This window comes from Mycteria americana, chromosome 1 (assembly GCF_035582795.1).
Source record: "Mycteria americana isolate JAX WOST 10 ecotype Jacksonville Zoo and Gardens chromosome 1, USCA_MyAme_1.0, whole genome shotgun sequence".
Classification (NCBI taxonomy): domain Eukaryota; kingdom Metazoa; phylum Chordata; class Aves; order Ciconiiformes; family Ciconiidae; genus Mycteria; species Mycteria americana.
The window spans coordinates 161775517-161799419 of record NC_134365.1 but is presented as its reverse complement, the minus strand read 5'-3'; the positions used below and the strand labels follow the sequence as shown (position 1 = coordinate 161799419).

The following is a 23903-nucleotide window of genomic DNA, read 5'->3' as shown; positions in this document are numbered from 1 at the left end:
AACCCTTGATAACAGCTACTTTCATGAAGAAAAACAGTAATCCTTGAAAGTAGTATTAGAACGGGAAAAAATTAACATTACTGAAAAGTGGAAGTTTTGTTCATCTAATTTGTCTGTATATTGAAAGAGCGATTTCTAAATACATTATGAAAGTCAGTATGTTGTATATTTTTTCTTAGCAACTTTAAGGTTTAATTTTGATCACCACGGTAAGTCACTAAGTATTATATGGACACATATTGCAATCCATGCCCAAAAATAATTTCTCACTAAAAATTTCTATGACCCATTGACTGGTTAGAAAAATTACCTTTTTTATTCTAGAAATACTGCCTATGTCAGTTCACTAAGTAATTTAAATGCCTTTGATTTTCTAATACTCTAATGCAAAAATGGTGCAAAAAGCCCCACTGTGTAATGAGTCATTACTTTCCTGTAATAAACACTCCAACAAAAGCAGGCACAAGTAACCATAGAAACAGGTGCGTATATTCCAGTGCCATGGTCTCTAACCTTCCCTGGCCCACAGGCAGTAACACCCAACTAGCAGCATGCTGCAGGCAACTTCGTATTTGTTTTCCTCATGATAATCAGTTTTAATTTTTTTAATTTTCTGTGACTGGAAACAGCATCGGAGCATTTCACTAGCAACAGGATCCCAGTAGGCTGGGACCAGATGTCCTTGCGATGGACATCTTAGCAAAACAGCAACCGACAAACACAGGAAAAAGGTGAGACAGAAGACTCAACTTTCGTAGACTGAATGTCTTATTCAAATAATGGATATCAATACTGTTTGCTATGAAATAATACTTAAAACTAACAATCACAGCTGCTAACATGAACACACTCCAGTATTTTTTAAGTTAAAATTTAAGACAATTTGAAATAATATACATTTTGCCAACACAGAATAGCATGGGACCTGCACTACACATCTAGGTTTCCAACAGCATTATACATAGTACAGAATTCTATTTTTTTACTATAGATATGTACAATAATTTGTCATATGGACAAATAATTTTCACTTTATAATCCCAAGAAGTAGATTCAAAGGGGAAATTCAAATCTCAAACCAACTGAGTCTTTTTTCATGTTTGCTCAGTGAGCCTTTTACTGCCACAGGTAAGTAGTTTTCCGTTTTTTCCCTCCACATAATTACACCCTGTTTAATCAAAGCATCTCGTCATTTTCTCATCCTTGCCACTGACTCCACTGGTTATTCCCTGCCCTCCATGTTGAGGTTCTCGCTCCTGTTCATGACTTGCACACCCCGAGACTGAGCTTTCACCACCAGGCATCACGAGCACATCAGAGCATGCTGACACGGGATGATAGGAGCCACATATTCTGTTTTACTGCCTGACCTTTGAAAGCAACACAACTTCCTGACCCTTAACTCATTTATATGCCATGGGGTATACAGCATATCTAAAGTCATGAAGTGCAGTAACTTCAGAATTTCCATCTTCTGTTTTCAGTCTGAAATGCAGCAGAAACTCCCTTGACAAAGTTACTAAAAGCTGGTGAGCCAGCTGACCGTGTTTCACCGCAATTCAATTAATATTTCCATCATTTATCAGAAGGGTTAAACTCATTTTGTAATTTCTCCATTCTTGTTAAATGAAGGTGGAATGTTTAATATTAAAGGTACTGAAAAGAAGGCAAAACAGATACTTGTAATAAGGTACAGTAAACAACAGTTCTGTAATCCATAACTCAAGGCAAATTTCTGAATTAGGATGATTATGGAAGAAACTCATTTAAGCATAAATGAGTTAATGCCATAAGCGTTAAAGAAGAAGCTGGCATCCAGTCGTCTGTACGCTTTCTGTAGTGCCCACCTGTGCATTGACAACAAATCTATAATAATGAGTTAGAGTAAACGCTGACTGTGAGATACCTAATGGCTAGGTGTCAGCCTAGGTACTTTAAGCTTCCCTTTCAGTCAATGGAGAAAAACAACCCAGATAGATAAATTACCTTTTGGAAGAGCTTACTTTATACACAAACAACTAATTACAGACAATTGCAGACCCTCAAATTAGCACTGATGAATCCTACTAAAAGTGTTTCTGTTTTAAGCCCAAATATCTACTTCATGCAAGCAAAGATAAAAACATGTCAGAATACGCAAACAGACATCAGCTGCCACTGCAAACAGTTGCAGACCCCAGTTCAGATCACGGCGATCAGAGTATTTCATTACAGCATAAAAAGCCCATCTCCACCTCACATCGCCTGCAATACAGGCGGAAAATTCCCTATATTGGCAGAGACCTGAGTGTACAGAGTTAAGCCCATATGGCTCAGGTAAGTCTCCAGCCTGCTCCGTCCTCAATTCTCTCCTCTTGAGCAGACAGATAGCAACTACAGCAACCAAAGCACCCATCAGAAAAACGACGAGGAAAATGTGCTCTCTGCGCCAGGCTAACGCTGCCTGGGAACACCTGACATACTGAAAGCCACCGATTTCAGTTAACTGGCCTTTAGTACTGGACAGAAGCAAAGGAAATGGCTCCCATCTCTCTGTGACTGCGTTGGTAGAAGATTAAGCTTTGTTTCAGTTCCTGCATGAATTCACCAAGAGAGTGCTGAAAGCTAATGGTGCAACCATTCACTTCAGCCCCTTGCAGGCGTACTGAAGTCAGTGAATAGCGCTCAGTGCTACTGAAATAAAGTCTGACAAATTCACTCGCAACTACTTCAGTTAGTACAAAAGTTTTGCTGTGAATGTAACTGATTTAACAATGGGGGAAATGTCAAGGACCATTACTTCTGACTTTCTATAATCTTTGTTAGCTGACATGTGTCACCACTGCACAGTGAAAAGAAAGACATTTCTATTAAATTCAGTGCGCTACTTGTGCTATATAAAAAAATTTCTAATTTTCAGCATGATGATACTAAAATAAGTGTCAGCTAGGCTTTTTTAACAGACAGGAGAGAGAACTCTCACACTTCTTATTTTACAGTGTTACTCTTCTAACAGAGGAACACAATAAACCATGCCTCCTTTTCACAACATGATTTCAATGTAGGTTTTCTAATACCGTCATGACTGTGATAAGAAGCCGCAATAAGGATGTGGTATAATGAAGATAATTTCACATACCCTCACAGTGTCCATGGAGTGAAATGATAGCCATTCATCTCTCATTCCCTAAAGGCTGAATTTTCACCTGAGACATCTGTTACTTGGTTCCTTTTTGTTGTAGTGAATGTGAATTCTTTCATATCATGGAAACAGTTTCCTGAAAGTTTCTCAGATTTTGGCACATTTTCCTTTTTGGTTATTTTATTATATATAATGCCACCAGTGCAATTGTATCTAGTACAAGCAATTTACCTGGAATATTTCTGTATCTCCTCATTCCATCTCCTAATACAAAGGCTGAAAGTAAAAATTTTTAATAAAGATAAGATACCTTCGAAGTAAGGTATCCCTGCCTTGCTCATACCGATGTGAGAAGACCTTCAGAAGACACCTTATTAGAAAGCAGAAAGTAATTTTTGCACCACACTGATTAAAAGAAATACAAAGTCCTTCCATCACAGGTTAGGCTCCCTGCTTTCTTTCAGAAGCCTGATGCTCATCTAATATCACATCTGTTTTAGGCTTGAGAGTTATCCTTCATTTCTCTAATGCCACCCCACCTCCTTTTTAAAATTAGGAGATCATTTTGGAAACTTTCCCTGAATCAATGAACAGACCTATGTAAAGCACACGCAGTCATGTTCATAAGTGACATACAAGTGGGCATGCAAATGTGAGCTTTGATTCTGAGGGACTGTGAGTCTTGTCAGTTAGGTTACAAGTTGACTCATGAACTATTTCAACAGACACAAACATTAGTTAATTCATGGTGCTCTCAGAAGCTTGCCAATCAATCACTAAGTTATGCAGTAGACATAAACTGCATGTAATTGGGAGACCAGTTTAAATCTTATTCAAGATACAGTGAAGGAGATCGATCTGCTTTCATTTAAACAGACTTAATACTCCTTGATGCAGCTGATTATAGCAGACCTCTTTCTGACCAAGGAGCCCGACACATGAAGGAAATCAGAACCAAAGAGTCACTGAACTCTATATACATTCTGGGAACTAAAGATCACGTAAACAAATCTAGGATCAATTGAAGAAAGTGGAATTTTGAACTGAAGAGATCATGAAAATACCAATGCCAAACTGAATTCAGTAACTTTTACTATTGCACTAAATTTACTACATTTCATACATTGGTACATGGTGTGGTACTATGATGGCCAAAATTGCATTTATTTCTTAGAAGGCTGTAATTTCACTCACAAAACCAAAGAAGTATATTATGGTTGCATATAACATTAAACTTTCAGATTCTTTATACAACTATATATCACCAGTATCAGGCAGTAAAATAAAGATAATTTCCAACTAAATGTGGAAGTTCCAGTTTTATGATCCCAATGAATCAGAGGTTAGTTACTTACCTAGACTTTGCCTATGTCTGCAAATCTTCATACTCTAGGTATTCTGGCAATCACCTTATTATGTGTTTCCTGATAAACTCCAAGTAACACAGAGTATTTCTGACCTAATAAAATATTACTTAGAGCATAAAAAAGTGGTTGCCAAAGAAGTAAACATATTCTGTGAGAAGCTAGCTGATAGCAAACCCATCACTGTTCACTGTACCAACATAAAAGAGATCCCTGACTTCTGCTAAATCACTGATAATACGTTGTGTTATTCAGCCACCCTGGTACCAGTGGAGCTTTGTGTTTCAGGATACTATGATTGAGTGTGTATCTGCTAAGCAGACATACCTAAGTATAGCTGGGGAAAACATTACACCATGAAGATGCTCTGAGAGAATGCATTTCCATCTTACATGAGAGAATAAAAACCAAAATTAAGTAATCTCTTGAAACACCCCTGAATTATTCACTGAACTGAATGATGAGATTGGACATCACAGTAGGACTGGGAGACTTCTAAATCCATGCCAGTGATGGCTATTGTACATGCTCTATTCTAAAAAATAATTAAAAATAGAAATTTGATTTCATTCAATTAAAACATTCCTATTCCTAAAATCCACACTATTCTGGTGTCATTAAATCTCATGAAAAATTGTGTCAACATGCAGCCTTTCCCCACATCACCATGTTTTGATGTTCTAACAAGTCAAAGTCAAGAGTTTTCCTGGCCTTTATTCATACCTTCAATCACCCCTGAAGTAGAGCTGTACTTTATGTTTGATGTTTCTAGGTCTAAGACAAAGAAATAGTGTATGTGGTAACACTAAAAGAACCTCATTCACCATTTTATTAAAATGGCCTTTTTATTTTACACAGTCCACAACTTTTCTAATGTGTAGAAAGTCTGTGTTATTTACTATTAATCTTTTTAATTTTTTTCAAGGACTTTTAAAGAATCAGAATTTTTAATTTCTAAAAGAATAGGTCTTTTTAAGATGTGTCTGTAACACAACTTAATAGACATCTGCTAACATGCTTCATAAGCTATTCCTACAAAAATATTGACATGGCTAAGTCACATCATCCATTAATTCATGTGCTACTCAGACAACAGAATTTGCAATGCTTTGAAATCATTAAAATGCATGATCTACATAGAATGGTTGCAGAAAAAATATGTAACTATGAAAACCTGCATATCTAGGAATGCAATACTTTTTAAAAACAATATTTTATTAATAATGTACTTAGCATATTTTCATGACTGAAATCCATATTCAAAATTATTTGCTTATAAAAACCTAATAGGTCAAACATAAATCAAAATAGTAAGCCACAACAGTTTCTCTTGTAACTACTTGAATAACTGGCTTGATGAAGTAATTAACACCAAACATTTGATGTCATCAAACTAATCAGTTGGAGGCCAGGTAGTATTCATGAAAGTTATTATCTAGTCAGTGATATTATATACTTACTGACTTCACCTATTTGAAATAGATTTAATACTGTGTACACAGTATTTTCCTGAGCTACTCTATTATTTCACAGTGAGCTCTATCACAGGCCATCATTCTTCAATTTAGAACATATTTTAGAATACAAGCATAAAAATATATCATAAGAAACAAACTGACTTGGTCTAATTCTCTGTTTCTCTCTTATATTAAACTTCATAAACCATTACAAGTTGTCTTACTGTTTGTACATACATTTTATACAATGCAGCCAGCCAACATTAGGCAGACTGTCCTAGAATTTTGTATTTAAAAAGACCTCAATCAGTAAGAAATTATAGCCTGTATTTCATTTTTCAGAGGTGAGTTTCAAGGTAAAGACAGACATATTATTAGCATTAGTTCATTTGTTCATGACAAGTAACAATAGTCTGTAATACCAAAAACTGTAATACGATGATCATATCACAAGCCTTTCAGTACTTCCTTCCCAGGTAGTGCCTATATACCGAAAATGATTGGTAACACTGCACATTTATACCCATTTCAATTCTTCCAGAGGAGTCAATCTATCATAACACCTATTAGAAGCAAACAGGGTATGATAGCAATAATAAGGAATATCAATATACTGTTTTGAAAACAAAAGGACCTCAGACCCTGTAGCAGATATATCCTACATTGTCATCTCCTGGTTTCTTTAATATTTATATTTTGTGCTCCTTGTCTAAACATGTCAGTGTCTATTTTCTTTGTAGGTGGTGGATATCCATATGAGCCGTGCCCTTGTAATTCAAAGAGTCCTCTGTATCGATTGTCTGCACAAATGGAACAAGCAACAACCAATACTCACAAGGCATAGGCAGCCCAAATTTTGAATAGATTTTACTAGCACAGCAACAATTATTCAGAAGGAAACATGAGTAATAAAAGGCACAATGTCACAGCAACATTTCAATTTAACTTTCCTTCTGGGGTAACAAAACACTTGGATGGATGTATCACTTTATTTTGTCACTTAGTTGACACAGGGAAAAGGGAAACTTTTTACAGACAAAAGGCTAGGATTTTCAGAAACTACTTTCCTTTTCTAAAAACCCCTGGGAACCAAAGGAAGTAAATTTCTCGTCCTCAGAAGGTGTTAATTAGACATGACTTAACATTTTCAAAATCTTTGTAGCTCAGCTATACTTACATTGTTATTAATTGGGACTTAAGTCGATGGTGCCCACCTTCTCCATAAATTAGGTTCTCGCTGGACTAAAATTTTGCATTAATCATGGTTCAAAAGTTTATTAGCATTTCAATTCCTAAGGCCTTTACAGAAATACTGATTTATGGTAAAGTTCAGTAGAACCATGTGGTTCATTCACATTCACTGATTCATTGATATGGTTCAACCACATTCATTGATCCTACATTCACTAAAAGTCTTGAATGCATTTAAATTAGGACTATAGTTCATAAACAAATTTCCTTATACAAAGACGTTTCATACACAAACATCTTTAATAGGTGCTAATAGGTTTCTAAACAGTGCCTTATTTTACTTTGATTGCCACTATCTTTGGAAGCCCGCGGATCATTATGTTCTTGGTAGAGTTATAATATTTAACCAGTATTTTCCCTAGAATCAATAATCCAAAGAGTAAGTCAAATAGTTCTCTAAAAAAGGATTATTCATTGATTTAGCATTCAAAGAAACAATTAGATAACATATTCAAAAAGCTCTGATTTAACAGCTGAAAAAAGGCCAATCCAGTTCTAACATAGTTTTACGAAAGTTGCTATACATGACACAAGCCTGTATCCTTTTCCTACAGTTCTCTCTTATACACATGAATAGTGTGTAGCCACCAGGTTCAGTGAAGCCATCCTTCCCCTTTATTCAGCAATGGTGAGACCACATCCACAAGCCTGATTTTGAGCTGAGTGCAGTTCTGGGCTCCCCAGTACAAGAAGGACATAGACATAACGGAGTGAGCAGAGGAGTGACCAAAAAGGTCAGAGAGCTGGAGCGCAGGACGTAGGAGGACAGAGTGAGAGACGTGGGTCTGTTCAGCCTTCAGCAGACAAGGCAAAGGGGAGACCTTGTTGCCGTCTACAACTACCTAATCAGAGGATACGGAGAAAATGGAGCCAAACTCTTCTTGGAAGTGCACAGTGGTAAGATAAGATACAAGGGACAGAAGTTGGAACATGGAAAATTTTTTGCATAAGGTTGTTCAAGCACTGGAACAGGCTGTCTAGAGAGCTTGTGGAATCTTCATCCTTGGAGGAGTCTGAGATTCACCTGGACAACCCAAGCCAACTTCAACTACTGGGACAACGCAACTTCATCTAACTAGACCTGCTTTGGGCAGCAGGTCAGACTAAATGACCTCTGGAGGTCCCTTCCAATCTAAGTTATTCTATGACTCCATCAATAGCGCCAATGAAGGCACTTCATTTCAGTGTAACTACAGTCACTGATGAATTCTACAAGACATTAAGCTGTAAGCAAATTCTCAGTTGTTAAAAGAACAATAAATGCAGCCATTTTCTACTTGCGTAACAGTGGTTATGTCTAATTTCTACTGTATTTTTCTACTGTATTTTTATCTAACAAACGAAAAGTAAAATGTTAGTGTGCAAATGAAATAATCTGTGTTGTCATCTATACATGTATAACATGAATCAAGGCAATGGAACCAACTCCAGACAGCTATTCATTCTGTGTGGACAGACTCATCTGACATGCTTCAAAGACAAGTTCATAATGTGACAATCAAAGATAAGTCCATCCTATGAGGAGCAGCTAAGGACTCTGGGTTTGTCTAGTTTGGAGAAAAGGAGGCTGAGGGGTGACTGCATTGCTCTCTACAGCTTTCTGAGGAGGGGAAGTGGAGAGGGAGGCACTGATCTCTTCTCCCTGGCATCCAGTGATAAGATGCACGGGAATGGTTCAAAGCTGCACCAGGGGAGGTTTAGACTGGACATTAGGAAGCATTTCTTTACCAAGAGGGTGGTCAAACACTGGAACAGGCTTCCTAGAGGGGTGGTCGATGCCCCAAGCCCGCCAGTGTTTAAAAGGCATTTGGACAATGCCCTTAAGAACATGCTTTAGCTTTTGGTCAGCCCTGAAGTGGTCAGGCAGCTGGACTAGATGATCGGTGCAGGTCCCTTCCAACTGTCCCTTCCACCTATTCTATTCTATTCTATTCTATTCTATTCTATTCTATTCTATTCTATTCTATTCTATTCTATTCTATTCTATTCTATATCCACAACCCACAAATTTAAACAACGCAGTGAAAGACATTAGAATATGCAGCAACGTATTATTCATAGCCCCTAAGTGTTGACTGTGAGTGAAGCTGGTATTTCCATACACAAAGGTTGAAAAATCAAGCTTTTTACAAAAGTCACACTGTTGGCCGACCCTCTGCTCTAATATCTATGTACCCATTTCTTTGCAAAGTCTGTACTGGCTGTAATAGTAACTTGTTACTCCCACCCTGTTCAAATGTGCACACTGGTCACTAATTCCCCGTTCATGATCCTGTGCCCTCATACTCCCCTGCTTAACGGACATCTCTGAATAACAGAGTACAGGTAGCGGCCAGAAATAGCACTTCACAAAGGATTACTTTGGCGTTACGCAATACACAAGGATTTTCCCAGAATCATCTTATTTCAGTAGTTTTCTAAATATCAATATTAATAATACTTGAACTTTTGCTATCAATATCCATTAAGTATGATGACATAATAGCTTAGTTTGGCAGTGAACAAAAAATGCTATCTGCAAACTCAGAACAAACTGAAGAGCTAAGTACAACCTCAGGTGTCTCTGGAGTCACCAGACCTTTCAGGAGTGAAACAGGAGGATAACGCACTGATTACCTATTCTGTGCAATAGTGACATAATTGTATTGTCAAATAAGGCCTGCAGATGGATTTTCTACATGTAAGCTGAATTTGTACCTTTACAGAAGACTGGAAACAATCAGTAAAATAATGCTACAAAATAATGACTACTGAAAAAGTCTGCAGTTCTACATTCTCCAATATGGTATCAACTTATACAAATTAGTCCAGCCACAACAGTAAACATATGATAACAGAAGCATTTGTTTACCAACATGCATTATATTAAGGAAAAAATTCAGTAAAGCAAGATAACTTTCTCATTTAGCTCACAGTAAGACATATGTTCTTATTAAAACAAAGTAACCACAACAAAACACATCCAGCCTTCTGAAATGAAAATCAAAGTTCTAAGTCCATGTATGGATCCTAGACATTTACAAAATATTCTTGCTAATGTCTATGTAGCTTATTTTTCCTTTCATTCTTTAAATTAATACAATGCAACTGTCTATTTCTTAGTAGGAAACCATTATTATGAATGTCGGTATTATATTTTGGGGGGATTAAATATGCAGTAAAGCTGCATCTTTGTCAATCTGTCTTTTCAGTTTATATGCCATGGTGTTGCCTGCAGTTAAATACAATCACAGCAAAAGGAGCTGAGAAGTTAAAAAACAAAGATTAAATGTCACCAGCATATATTCAGATCACTTTCTTAAGCACATGTAGAATACTGTTTAAATGCTTACCTTAACTATCCCACGGATATGCATTTTTGCTATCATCTCTGCAGTGTAAAGAAACATCAATAGAGTATCAAGAGCAAATGTCACATATTGGAGAGGAGGATAATGCTCGAAGGTCTTTGGAGTGTTCATACAAACAGAAATAACACTGATGATGGCACAGATTCGTAGTAAAGAGTGTACCCACTGAAAAAAAAACCAAGACATTGCGAGATTGCTTTGATGTTCAAAAAAACCTCAAATATTTAGCCTCCATAACTTGTACTGGCACTTTTTGTAAATGCACATTTGCATTTTTCTTTTACATCATGATCCACATATTAAAGGTCTTCATCCAAAAATAAGCACTCCTGACTTTATTTTATTTATATATATATATACACATAGGTATACACATATACATGTGTATATGTATATGTATATGTATACATACATAATTTTATTAGTTAATTTGGGAGGTTGTATAATTCAGAAACCAAGAATTAAGAGCCAGGAAACTGAGAATTAGGATTCTATCATTTCTACTTTGCAGCTTTTGTAATCCAATTTCTTTTCAAATGACAACTTGTCACATTTATGTGCAGACAATAAGTGGAATTAGTTGATGTTATAAATTGGGTGAATACATTAAATGAAAATATCTGTGGAAAATTTTAGTTCCACATTTAGATGAACTGATTTTTAAATCAGTTTACAATTCCAAAAATTAAGTGAGAAGCACGGGGATTAAAAACATTCTGCCATTTATGAAAACAATAAATATAAAAGAGACTATGTCACAGAAAGCTACTTCTTAACATCAGGATTGACTTTTGTTCCAAACAAGTTTTGTTGCTGTAAGAGAACAGTTCATTTCTATGACTACTTAGGTCTCAGTCCCACTACAATCATTATTAATAAGGCTGATATTCAGTGCCAGTTACAGTGGGAGGTCTAATGAAAAAGCAGAATGTATCAATACAGGGGTTTAAGGTTGGATTTTTTTTCTTTTAAATCAAAACACCATTGAAACGTCTTGAAGCCAGACAAGTGTAATGAATCAGAGTTGGTAAGGTCATACCTATCAGAACAAGAAGAAGAAAAAGACACTTCAGCAAGAAAAAAATTCTCCAAACAAAAAACACTGAAGTGTATTTACAACAATTTTTCATCTGGGTAAAAATTTTACACTCATTTACACCACCTCAGACCTTTTGGTATCAAGAAGATTTAAAAAAACTCACCTAATTTAAGACTCACTGTATGCTCACCTAAGTGTAATGACATTTGACCTGAACTGAACAGATCTAACATTTGCATACTCTGAGCCCAAATTAATAATTTGGAAGTGGAAGGTACCTGATGAATGATCTCATGTCCCTTTAACACCCACTTTGTTTCAAACCTTGTTTCAATTGAAAAAATTAACATAAATATTAAAGTGTGGCTGATATAAAAAACGTTCTCTGCCACGGTAAAATGTCAGTATTATACATGCTAAGCAATATACAACTAGTCCATCAGCGTGACAAGAAAAAAATTATTCCATCAAAAAAACGTGTACTGTGTGCTGAGAAACACAAGAAAATAACCCAGTATATATTTCTGCAATGACATTTTGAGCTGATTACAGCAGTCAATACAAACATTCTACTTAAGATTATTTAGCATGAATTAATATATGGATGTTGTCTTGTAAATGATTTAGGTGTTAAAACTCAGCAGCAAAGCTGAGGGGATCTGGCATCCATATCGCAAATAAGATGATAGTTCCATTAAATGCATGTAACGCCAACAACGTGTATTATTTCAGAATATTTGACTTTCTGCTTTTACAAAGTAAAAATTTATACACTACTTTAAGAGAGATGCGAAAATGTCTTCTCTGCAAAAACATGAATCATTCAAAATACAGGAATCCCGGATGCACACTGACCGCTGAATAAATAATTTAATCATTATAACCATATTTACATGGTAAAGGCATTTTCTTAATACTGCACATTCTATTAATAACTCCACTCCCAATGAAGCTTTCCCCAGTTTCAAGGTGCCAGACACTTTTACACCTATCTATTTCTTAGGGCAGGTTGTAGGTTAAAGAATACCAGAAAAATGTGAGCTGCACTTCAAAGTAACCAGCCAAAATACACTTTTATATTCATAAGGGATGTAGAAGGAAAGATTTGAAAGTCAAAAGTGCCAACTGCTGGCTACCACTTTACCAATGAAATGCTCCTTTTAACATCCTTTGCAAAAGCTCATTTTATGAACTTCTAATTTCAATAAACATGTTAGGAATCAGAGACATTGAAAGGATGGCTGTTTAAGAAAAACAATCAGGAGATGAACTGGTTGGCAAACACTGCTTAATCATCCCCATCAGTCTGCAATAACCAAAAGAAACCTTTTTATTTAGTTTTGGATTTTTTGCAAAAAATGAACTGGTATATTAGCAACTATAGCTCAATACTTGTTTCTGACAAATATCTACTTCAGAATCTTTTGAGGAAGTCGTATTTCAACAATACAAGTTAAATTTAACTTAAAATTAGTAACTACAGAAAGAGATACCTACTGGTTTGTTAATCCACAGAATATCTGCATTGTCTGACAAAGATTCATCGGGACCGAAATCTGTAACTGGCTGGGTTTCCACCCTTGAACTTTGTTTCCTTTTTAGCATCCTGAAGTTAACTTTTGTAATCTATAATCATGAAACCTCCTTGGGGAGAAAAAAAGAGAAGACATTAATTCACTAAAACCATTTTATAATGAATTTTGAACAGTTTTATAAATAACCTAAAGCATATTGTTTTCATGCAAACTGCTTTTGTACTTACTGATTAACAGGATCTTCATTTTATCAAAAAGCTTTGCCTACATAAATCACTGACATGACTTCCGTTAGTTTACAAAAATTTACATAAAGGTATGCCATGCAAACAATTACCAGAAACTTAGCAACGCTGGCAGAAAATTTGTACCAATATGCAAAGAATGCTATTGCTGTGAACTGAAACCCAGAGTAATCATTGGATGGATTTGACCTGGAGCTATTTAATTTAGTAGTGACATTTCAATTTATTACACTAGGCTAGGATAAAGCCCAACATGCCGAAGGCAAACAGGCGATGTTAAGCAGCCAACAGATGTTAATGTTCTTTACTGAAATCAGAAGAGCCTTTTTGCTACATACTACTATCAACATATATTTTTCTAATACTTGTTTTTTATGTTAGCAATTATCTATCCAACAGCCAGACAGCTGGCTATCTCTGGGGCTTGTGCTGGCACATGGAAGCACTGAGGAAAATGTGTTGTTTCCACAAGGTCAGGCCCAGTCTGGACATTCCTGTGTGGGTGGCACTGTCTGAGCCTTCCGTATGCTCAGCGATGTGAGCCACAACTGACATCCGATGTGTCCGCTGACATACCACAGGAGCAGAAAGGTAGGTCAGATCTCATTACTGACTTTCCTGCAGACAGTTCATGTATTCCAGAGTCTAAATAAATCCAAAGAGATGAAGAAGATACACTCTCCCAAGGAGGAACAGTCTGCCCATGAAATGCAATTCTGTTGTTAATGAAATACAATCCCTTAGGGAATTTTTTTCAGGAAAGTGAGGGGGAAGGAGAAAGCAAGATCTTGCCACCTTGTTCTGGACCTTTACTCTGGACCAAGTGTGGTTTGTAGGTGACAATACACTTTTGAAAAGTTTGTCAAAACTAGTATAAAATAGAATCATAGAATGGTTTGGGTTGGAAGGGACCTTTAAAGATCACCTAATCCAACTCCCCTGCCATGGGCAGGGACATCTTTCACTAGACCAGGTTGCTCAAAGCCCCGTCCAACCTGACCTTAAACACTTTCAGTGATGGGGCATCCACAGCTTCTCTGGGGAGCCTGTTCCAGTGTCTCACCACCCTAGTAGTAAAGAATTTCTTCCTTATGTCCAATCTAAATCTTCCCTCTTTCAGTTTAAAACTGTTGCCCCCTTGTCCTGTCACTACAGGCCCTGGTAATTACAGGCCCAAGTATCACAATGATGACTGCAACATGAATGCAAGAGACACTGTCCTCAATTAGCTGCAGAAAACAGTGGGCTCAGGACTGCAGAAGTACCCATGTGCTTGGTCTCAGCTGGTCTTTTCAACCACACAGGCTGCTGCTTCATGTCCAAACCCTACGCACCTATGCATCCTTGCCTGTCTTCTTTTAGCTGTTACGGCAAACGTAACCTACTCATCTTCTTCCAAGTCCCTCAGAGCCTACTCCTACTCTGTCTATTTTCTCTCTTTCAGATTCAAGAGGTCAACTCCTGTCTCTGTAATTCCCTTGCTCCATTTTCAGAAGAGTGCTTTTGTGGTTTCTCCTATGGTGTTTCTCCATACCTGACAAGCTCCATACATGAGCTCCTTGCAAGCTTCTACAAAGTTTTTTCAGTACCTTCTTTTGTATCTGTCAGTAAACTAAAACTCTGGATTGTGCCGTCAGTACAACCTTGGGTTTTCCTGCCTATACGCACCTATCTCATATCTCCTGTCTAATATTTAGAAACCAAGTCTGAACCATTGGTCTATCTTTGTATAGGCCATAAAACAACAGGGTTGAGGTCTTGGACTGATGCTCCCAGCTGGAGGAGCTGGCATTATGCAATAACTGATTTTTTTTAAATAAACAGAAATTATATAACGGCACAAAATAAGGGACAACTTCTGACACCTTTATTTGTGTTAGATGGTCAGTTACAGCAACCTTAGTACAAGCGAAACTGGTAAGCTGTCACTAAAAATATGCAAATATTTGAAAATTAACTTTATAAATTAATAGTCTTTCTCTAACAAATGAAGACTGAAATAATATCCATACAAGTTGCATGTTCTTTTAATCCTCATGCTCAAGCTTCATGCTCTGAATTCTTTCTCATAACTGAATTCACTACTTCCTTTTTAGCAATTTTTTCTGCTTTTTCCTATTTATTTCTAAGCCTAATGTATTGACCTATTTTCTCTACTTGGACCAAAGCATAACTAGAAACGCTTGAAGCCTCAGAGATGTTGGTGTACTTTTTGAGGTCATGAAGCCTTAAAATGGCTACATTTAGCACAGTGATAAGAAGTTTACTGCAATGTCTTGGGAGCTGCATTTCTCAAGACCTTAGGAAAAAAAAAGACAGACACTCTCTAAAATGTTTCTTGCAAATATGTTCCTTTGGAAACTGTTACTCAAAAGCAAATCAGTGAATTAACAAAATAATAAATTTATGTTTACCATTTCTGGTAATGGCTATGACAGTGCTCCTAGTAAACTCTTAAGAAAATACGTACCAATAAATAGAGAATCAAAAAGGTAAGTACAATCAATAATTATGAGAAAAGGCTCAGAATATGAAACACTACAAGCCACTACTGATTTTTTTTTTAAATAAATGACACTCTAAATAACAAGCTATGTCCATTTGGGGAAGAAAGTAGATAATTATCAACTGGCTATTAGAGAGGCTCTGTTGTTTTATGCTTTTTTCAGTACTGCTTATACATCTGATGTGTAGGAAGATTAGCCATATCCTTCTAATGAAATTCCCATTTACCCTTTTACCCAGTGCCTCTTTTCTTTTTTTTTAATTGATCTGGGCACAGAAAATATCGTGAACTTTAGATGTCCATAATGGATTCAGTTCACATACTTAAATGTTGTGACTAAAGAGATCAGATTTCTTATTTTTAAGAGGTGGCCTTGAATAAACAAATCGCCATGTATCTAAATCCAATAGAAGGGAGGAAACATTTATGGAATATAAGAACCAGCTTGTTTACTTTTCTACGTGAAGTGAGCAGAAATGCCCACAAAAAAAATGCAAATAAAGACGACAAGCCAAGAATCTTCTGGAAATGGCCTTTAGCAAGATTATTCAAAGTATAGCATGGTTGCTCTCAAGCTTTTATGCAATTTTTTGTTGTTCTCACTACTTTTATTTTTCCAGGGAACACACAGGCTTTTACATGTGTCTGTTACTGTAGAGCAACACTAAGCCTGGTGCAGCCTCGGGACTCTGCCGTCTGTGTAAAGAATTTTAACTCTTGGACTGCAATCCCTTTTGCACCTGTTTCTGCAAGGGGGAACGAGCTGAAAGATGAAGGGAGCTGTGCACAAACTCCTTCCAGCATGTGACACGCAGCGAGTACCACACCAAGCTGTGATAATGGGGAGGCTGTAGTCCTCCCTAACCCCGACTACAAATCCACCCCTGCAGTTCCTGCCTTGATCCCGACACACATCATTAGGTCTTTCTTTGATCACAACCTGTTATTAACATGAAAGGCTTAATACATTTGCTAGAATATATTTCTAGCTCCAGAGTTTTTAAGAAATATTGGGTGCAGGACAAAGACAAGTTTTGAGACAGGAAAATATCATGGAGTTTTGGGGTTACATCCACTTCACATTTCTTTGGAGTATTTTCTTTACAGCAGCAATGAAAATCCACAGCGCAGGTGTCAACCTTCTCAGGGAGGAATGTAATGTCTTTGCTTTTAAATCTCTCCTCTATTTTCAGAAGCAAAGACAAATTAAAGGAAGAAAACTAAATAGAAAATTACTCACACACTGAGCCCCTTCAGATCCATTTGGTCAGCCTTTTAATTTCCTCTCTCTCCCTGAACTTGCAGGTATGTTCAGCAACCACTACACTGTCTAAACCCCCACCAACCACTACATTTGCAGCTTCTGCTGAAAGTATGCTAGCACAATAGTTGGTGAACTTAAGACCCATTGTGAACTTGAGGAAAAAAAAAGTCTGAGGAAAGTCTAATCCTAGTTTGTGATATCCACACTAACCATCAGACACTCCTGCTGATGGAAGTTTGCACTTCCTACAAAAAACAAAAGACAAATTTTAAAAAGTAGCTGATCCTACACAACATCAAAAGCTGAGAAATCTGTGTCTCATTTATAAAGCAAGCTCACTGTATACAGCATAATCTGCTCAAGCATTCTCTGTCACCAAGTCAGGAAAACATGCTTATACATGGTCTGGTAGACAAAGAAGGCAGTTGAAAAATGACTTCACAGAAAAATAAATAGGAGAATAAAGCAGATATTCCTACCTATGACATATGGAGACAGTTTAAAAATCAGACAAATCCTTGGAATCAGCAATGTTTGGCTTTCAACATACTTCTTTCTCACTGCCTATTGACTTTGTCACCTGAGATCATGTGAGCACTGCCTGAAGGTCCTCCCAGGGCTGGCCCCCTACAAGCACTCTCTTCAACACCAATTCTCTCTTCTTTGAAAATGTCAACTCCCCTTCCAACTTTTCCCGGAGCTGGAACACATAAAGTGGCACATACGCTTCTAACAGAATAATTATTTTTGAACCTTTTACTATCTGTGAAAGCTAAAATGAGTGTGAGGAAGAGGACGTGAACACCCATACACATAGCACGATGACAAAACCCCATTTCCTTATTACACATTAAAAAATACCCCAAACTACAGGCTACCTTAAAGAAGAAATGGCTCTTAACTGTAGTATGCATTATATGGTTATAGGAAAAATGGAAGTCCTCATTCTTGCATTTCAACAGCCTTCTCCTTTCCCTCTTAGCAAATTGTCGCTGTGTCTCTATTGCCAGCTCCCTCCATCCCCACGTTCTTCCATCCTTGCTTCTGGGTGCTGGTACAGGTGAACGGCATTGCAGTATTTGTTTTCATGCAACAAAATATTTGAAGTGAACAAGTTGTATACATGAAGTGAGCAAGTTATGTACATGGCAGTACAGATATATTTAATTTTAGAAGGGTAAAGACAGAATTCCAATGGATACAATCACATGGCACGTACCACTATGGGTGTTATAAACTCATAACTAGTTTCAAGGAAAAACTTATTTCAGTACTTTTTCTCTCTGTGTGGTATTGTTATTGCATCTCATAAAATGTTCTAAAAGATCTCTTAATTATTTTGAACATAGTATACTGCTAATAGCTGACTGAACTTCAGTATTTATTAAAACCAAACAGGGTTTTTCACAAAGAAAGTATACTGAAGGAAATATCCTAAAAATCAGTTACATTCACATTTTCAAATTATTTGGATACAGGTAGGAAAGAACTAGTCACATCTTGTACTCACTAACAGGACCCCAGACCAAAAATACCAGACTGGGGTTCATGGATCGAGGAAAGTATAACAATTGCTTGCTTAAGGCTGCCAACGTAAGAACATCTAGTCTGAAAATAGATAGGTGTCCAGACTTTAGCTCTTTGCTCCCAACACCTCTCCTGTGTCTTATTATGGGCTAAGGACAATGTTCACACAATATTTACGTCTTAAATATAAGTTCTTCCTCTCAGGCCTAGCCAAAATAATTCAGATCTACTCAGCAGACAGAATCAAATATGACATTGCATACAAAAGCAGATCTCATGTGAGCCAGATATACAGCCTATCACTACCATCACATAATGTCACATCATGAGTCCTTTCTACTATTAGCCTTCTAACATCCAGAAGATACAATTTTGAAGAAACTATGCATGCATATACATGATGCCATGATGCAGCCAGACAATGAATGTCATAACTTTAAATAGAATTGGTTAGCTTTTTGACAATTTTCAATTAAGAAACTGGGTTGAGTAAAAGAAAAAAACAACTGAACATGATTTTTCAAATGGCGCTGTTAGACCACACCATGGCACACTGCACCACACCACTTCTTTTACATACAAAGTAGAGATCAAGGTACTCAAAGGCTACTTCTCTAGTAAAGAGCAGGTACACTCTCACATTTCACAGTCCCAACTCCCCAAGTATCCCAAAAGGAGGGACACATCCGAGCATGAAGCACCTACTTCCCTGTACAAGTACCAGCTTTTTCTTTCAGTGGAAAACAAAGCACAAGAGTGGTGAGCACCCTCAGTCTCCCTCCAACATGTTGGATGTTGGCATGACTGGACAATAGGACAGCTTTCCAAGCCCTACGATTTAAATGTACCCTTAGACGTTACTCTGTCAGAATGGTTGATAAAATACTAAAATGTAATGATGGCCACTGAATGCACAGTAATTATATGTAGAGAATATACTGATGGCAATATATTCCCTTTATGGATATGTAGCACAGTTTAACAGCTGGATTATTTCAAAAGTTCACTCTGATTGTGGGCCACCTACCCACCACTTGCTGCCCTAGGATTAGGCTACTGCAATGTACTCTATATGAAAATCCTTAAGAGCTCATAGCTGCCAAAGACGTGCAGCATGTGCTTAGTAAGAATCATGCTGGAAAAAATACGAGAGCAGCGTTCTGGGATTTGCTTTTGCGGTCCACTCATCTCCAGGTGGAAATTGTGTTGTAGCCCTCTGTGAAAGTAAGGGGGCAGGTAGCAGCAGGTCATTCTTTGAGAGGATTCAGGGAGCAACCAGTCCCCTCTCTAAAATACCCACACTCAGTAACCTGCTATGAATACTGCAGATCTATTTTTCAGGGTTTTAAAGTAAGGGATGAGGGCATCCTTCCCAGAATGATGCAGGGGTGGAAAGGAGCTTCTCTGTAGGCAGATGGCTGGCAGCATGCCTGCTTAAGTGATTACTTTAACGTTGCTGGGATTTTGTTGTACCACTAATTAGATGTTAGTGTGCCTAGGACCTTGTATACACATCTTTTCATAATTTAAACTGAAATACATTAAAAATTAAAATAAACAGTGGTTATATTCTTTTAGCATTGTTACAATTTTTGCTAAAATAACTATTTAAGAAATTTGAATATTCTAGATCATCTTCCCTTCCGAAATTCTTCCCCTTCCATCATTTACGGAATCACCAGCGAAACAGTTAACAGCTATATATTTCAAACTTGAAATCCTGAAAAAAAAATTAGGACTGTTCCTTTTTATCCTCTTATCTTTCCTTTAAAACAAACAAATTGAAATGTGACGCTCATTTTCATTGCTTCAGGGCAGTTCCTAGAAGTTGCAGCCATAACCTTTGATACAGTACTACCATCTTCATAAATACAATGATTGAATGTAATGCCCCAGGAAGAAAAGGCCAAACCCAAAGGCTTTATTTTGGGGAAAAAATATAAATGGAAAACTGAGATCATAGAATCATAAGCTAACTCAGGCTAGAAGGACCTCAGGAGGTCCCTAGTCCAATCTCCTGCTCAAGCAGGGTCAACACTGCCGTCAGACCACGCTACTGCAGTTTACTCAGGTTATTCCAGTCTGGTCTTGAAAACCTCCAACAATGGAGACTGCAAAATTTCTTTGAGCATCTGGTTCAAAGCTTGATTGTCCTCACCGGGGGGGGGGGGGGAGAGATGAAAATATCACAGAAAATAAAGAAAGAAAAGAGAAAAAGAAATTATCTAGTAGAACCAAGACAATCTGCAACCATAGTCTAGTAGTGGTATCTCCCAAAGCAGTATCATTTATCAGTACTTAACCACTTAACCGATACAGGAAACTTCAAATGAAATAAAAGAGGCTATGGAGGTAAAGAAAGGGAGAACAGAAAAAGATTGAAAGGGAAATAAAATATGACTCAACCCATAATGCCCATATTAGGCTGACTTTGCTCTTTACCTCCAAAAAGATTGCATGCTCAAAATGTACAGGACATCCAAGTAATTTTCCAACCATGGAAGTACTCTATTAGTAACACAGTAAAAATAATTTGTGAATGCAACACCTCTATTTTACTCATAAACACATTAAAAAAATCTTGTTTACAACTGCCTGAATTCCTAAATACCTAGGGGGGTGGGGAGGAAACCCAAATCCCCAGAAGCCAGTAATAGTTCTATCTCATCATGAGATACTTATGTCTTAAGAAGACATTCTTATCCATGAAAATCCGAGACTCCCCACCTCTTCCAGAGCTTGGTCCAGTAGCCCATTACTCCCTACAACACAGCTTGATACTACTCTCATCTCCTGTGGTGAAGGTTTAAGACCTGAAACCTCTGTGACTCAAGACCTGGGTTTAGATGAATACCACATAGGTCTACATAGTGTTCATGGCACCAGCAATGTCCAGAAGCTGGAAATAAGTCAAAACAGAGTAAGTCGTATTTCCAGGAGGTATAGCTTAAATGGGAATGAACTGTGACTGACCAAATTTCAGATAAAAATAAAATGGATGCACCAAACAAAAAGACTATGGGTCTACATTTCTAAAGCACAAATGACATACTGATTGTTATGGCTTTAAAATTTCATTTTAAAACACTGTACCGAGCTCAAATGGTTAAACAAAAAATCCCCCAACTGTTTCTGAAAGTCCCCAAAAGTATATGCATGAACTTGCAGAGAGCTGGAGTCTTCTAGCAGCCAGAGAGACCAACTCAAAGAAATGTAAATTTTTTCTCCCTCCATTAAAGTTTCTTAACTTTGTGATTTATGCAGCAAAACTTAGTTCATTGCTAGTACGTATTCTTTCTCTGTTGGTCACTTAGAGGGCAGGTGGGATGCAGCTGCTGTGGAAGGAAATGAAAAGAGAGAGGGACAATGAAATGAAACAGGAAATTAAAGATGCTTAAGACAAAACCAAAAGACTCAAATAGTATTTAGTTAGTATTTTCTCACTGTGCATATTTCCCTTATGAATGACTCAGAACACAGACAGCAATGGGTAACCGACCAAATCATAGCTGACTTAAAAGCTACATCTGCACATAAAGGCCATCGGAAACCTCCATCCTTCCTAGAAACGTGTCTCTGACGTTACCGGGAGTGCTAACATAAAAAGATGTCAACAACAAAAAAAAAGTTAAGCACCACTCTCCCCACTCAATGAACAGTGTTGAGACCCCTGAAACTGCACGTTAAAGAGACTGACTTCAGGCCTAGGTACATCACTCTCTCCAACCACCCCAACCCCACAGCCACCAGCCTCTGCAAACCAGGTGAAACCTCCCCTCAGGGAAGCAGCTCCCCACAGCGAACCCCATCTCGCCTCGGCCCCATCCACAACCACCCCATTAAATCAGTGCACCCCCGGCCTATGATAAATGAAGAGGCCTGTTCGCCCCACGGCCCTGCTCTGCCTCAGTAACGATGTGAGGCACTTTTTCGCCCCACTGAGGGACGTGGAGGGGGGCCGGGGCGGCAGGCCGGCGGCGGGCGGCCAGCCTCCCGCCCCCTGCGGCAGCCCCCGCCCGCCCCGCCGCGGCCCAGCGGCCGCAGGCCCCGGGGCCGGCCCCGAGCGCCCCCTCCCACCGCGCGGGAAGGACGGTTGGGGCGGGCGATGAGGAGGGAGCCACCGCCCCTGCCCCCCCGCCGAGCCGGCCAGACCTCTCGCCGGGCCCGTCCCCTCCCTGGGAGCCGCCGCGTCCCCGGGAAAGCCGCGGCGGTCGCCGGCGATCGAGGGGCCGGGGAAGGGGGCGGGGAGGAGCCGGGGCCCACCGTGTACCCAGCCAAGCGCCGTGCAGCCAGCCGCGCCCGACGCCTCCGACCTACCGCCAGCATCTCCCTTCATGGCGCGGTCGGGAGGGGCCGGTCTCGGCCCCCGCGAGTGTGTGAGGTGTTACGGTTGTGTGCCTGCCTCGTACGCCGTCCTCCCCGCGGTGGATCGGGGCGGCGGGGCCCGCCCGGCGGCGGCGGCCGCCCTCGGTCTCTCGGCAACGGCGGCGGCGGCGGCGGCGGCGGGGGGGGGGGGGGGCGGGCGGGGCGGCCTGCGGGCCGGCGCCGGGGAGGGAGCAGGTGAGGAGGAGACGGTGCCGGCCGCAGAGCCGCACGTTAAAAAAACCCAACCACCACCCTCGAGTTGCTAAAGCCTCCCGGTTGAGAAGAAATATGGCTTAACGGCCCGGGAGCCGGGGGTGAGCCCACGGCGGCCGGTGGTCCCGTCACGAAAAACACTCCCACAGCGACTTTGAACTGTGTTCGCTGTGCCCCGAAACACGCAAGTGGTGAGCGAAGTGAGGAAGAGCCCACCGGGGGTTACTCCCTCTGAGGCTGAGCGGGCACAGCCGCTGTTGAGTAGGTTTTTGTTGGGGGGTTTGGGGTGTTTTGGTTTTTTTTTCCTCGTGATGGTCTTCAAGCACTAGGATAGATTTTGTATTTTGGTAAGAAACTCTCTTTGTGCGTCTCAAAGCTTTTTTAGTACTCCTGCACTTTGTTGCCGCTGCAGAGCGTTTACTTCACTGGTAGCGTTAGCTGGGTGGTCTGGTTAATTTTCAAGTTACTGAAGAGCCAAATAAAGGCTCAGTCTTGAGCTCCACAGTGAAATAAATTCATAAAATAGCATCACCTCTTGTAAAGAGGTACCACCAAAAAAAAGAAGAAAGAAATAAATGAATAAATACTTGGAAAATGGTTTCTATAAATGAAGTCACCATGTTCCACCCTGTATTTTTATCTTCTTGGGCAAAAAAAGTAAATTTC

The 23903-nt window shown here is 39.0% G+C and overlaps 1 protein-coding gene across 1 annotated transcript in view; it reads right to left on the bottom strand.

Annotated features, from left to right (window-relative positions):
* NALCN (sodium leak channel, non-selective) overlaps positions 1–23144 on the bottom strand; it is a 256162-nt gene extending 233018 nt beyond the window's left edge. Inside the window, 4 exon segments of the mRNA XM_075526265.1 lie at positions 10526–10708; positions 13080–13226; positions 17713–17832; positions 22977–23144. Coding sequence (XP_075382380.1) covers positions 10526–10708; positions 13080–13187 — 291 coding nt within the window. The 5' untranslated portion in view covers positions 13188–13226; positions 17713–17832; positions 22977–23144.
* Between the last annotated feature and the right edge of the window lie 759 nt (positions 23145–23903).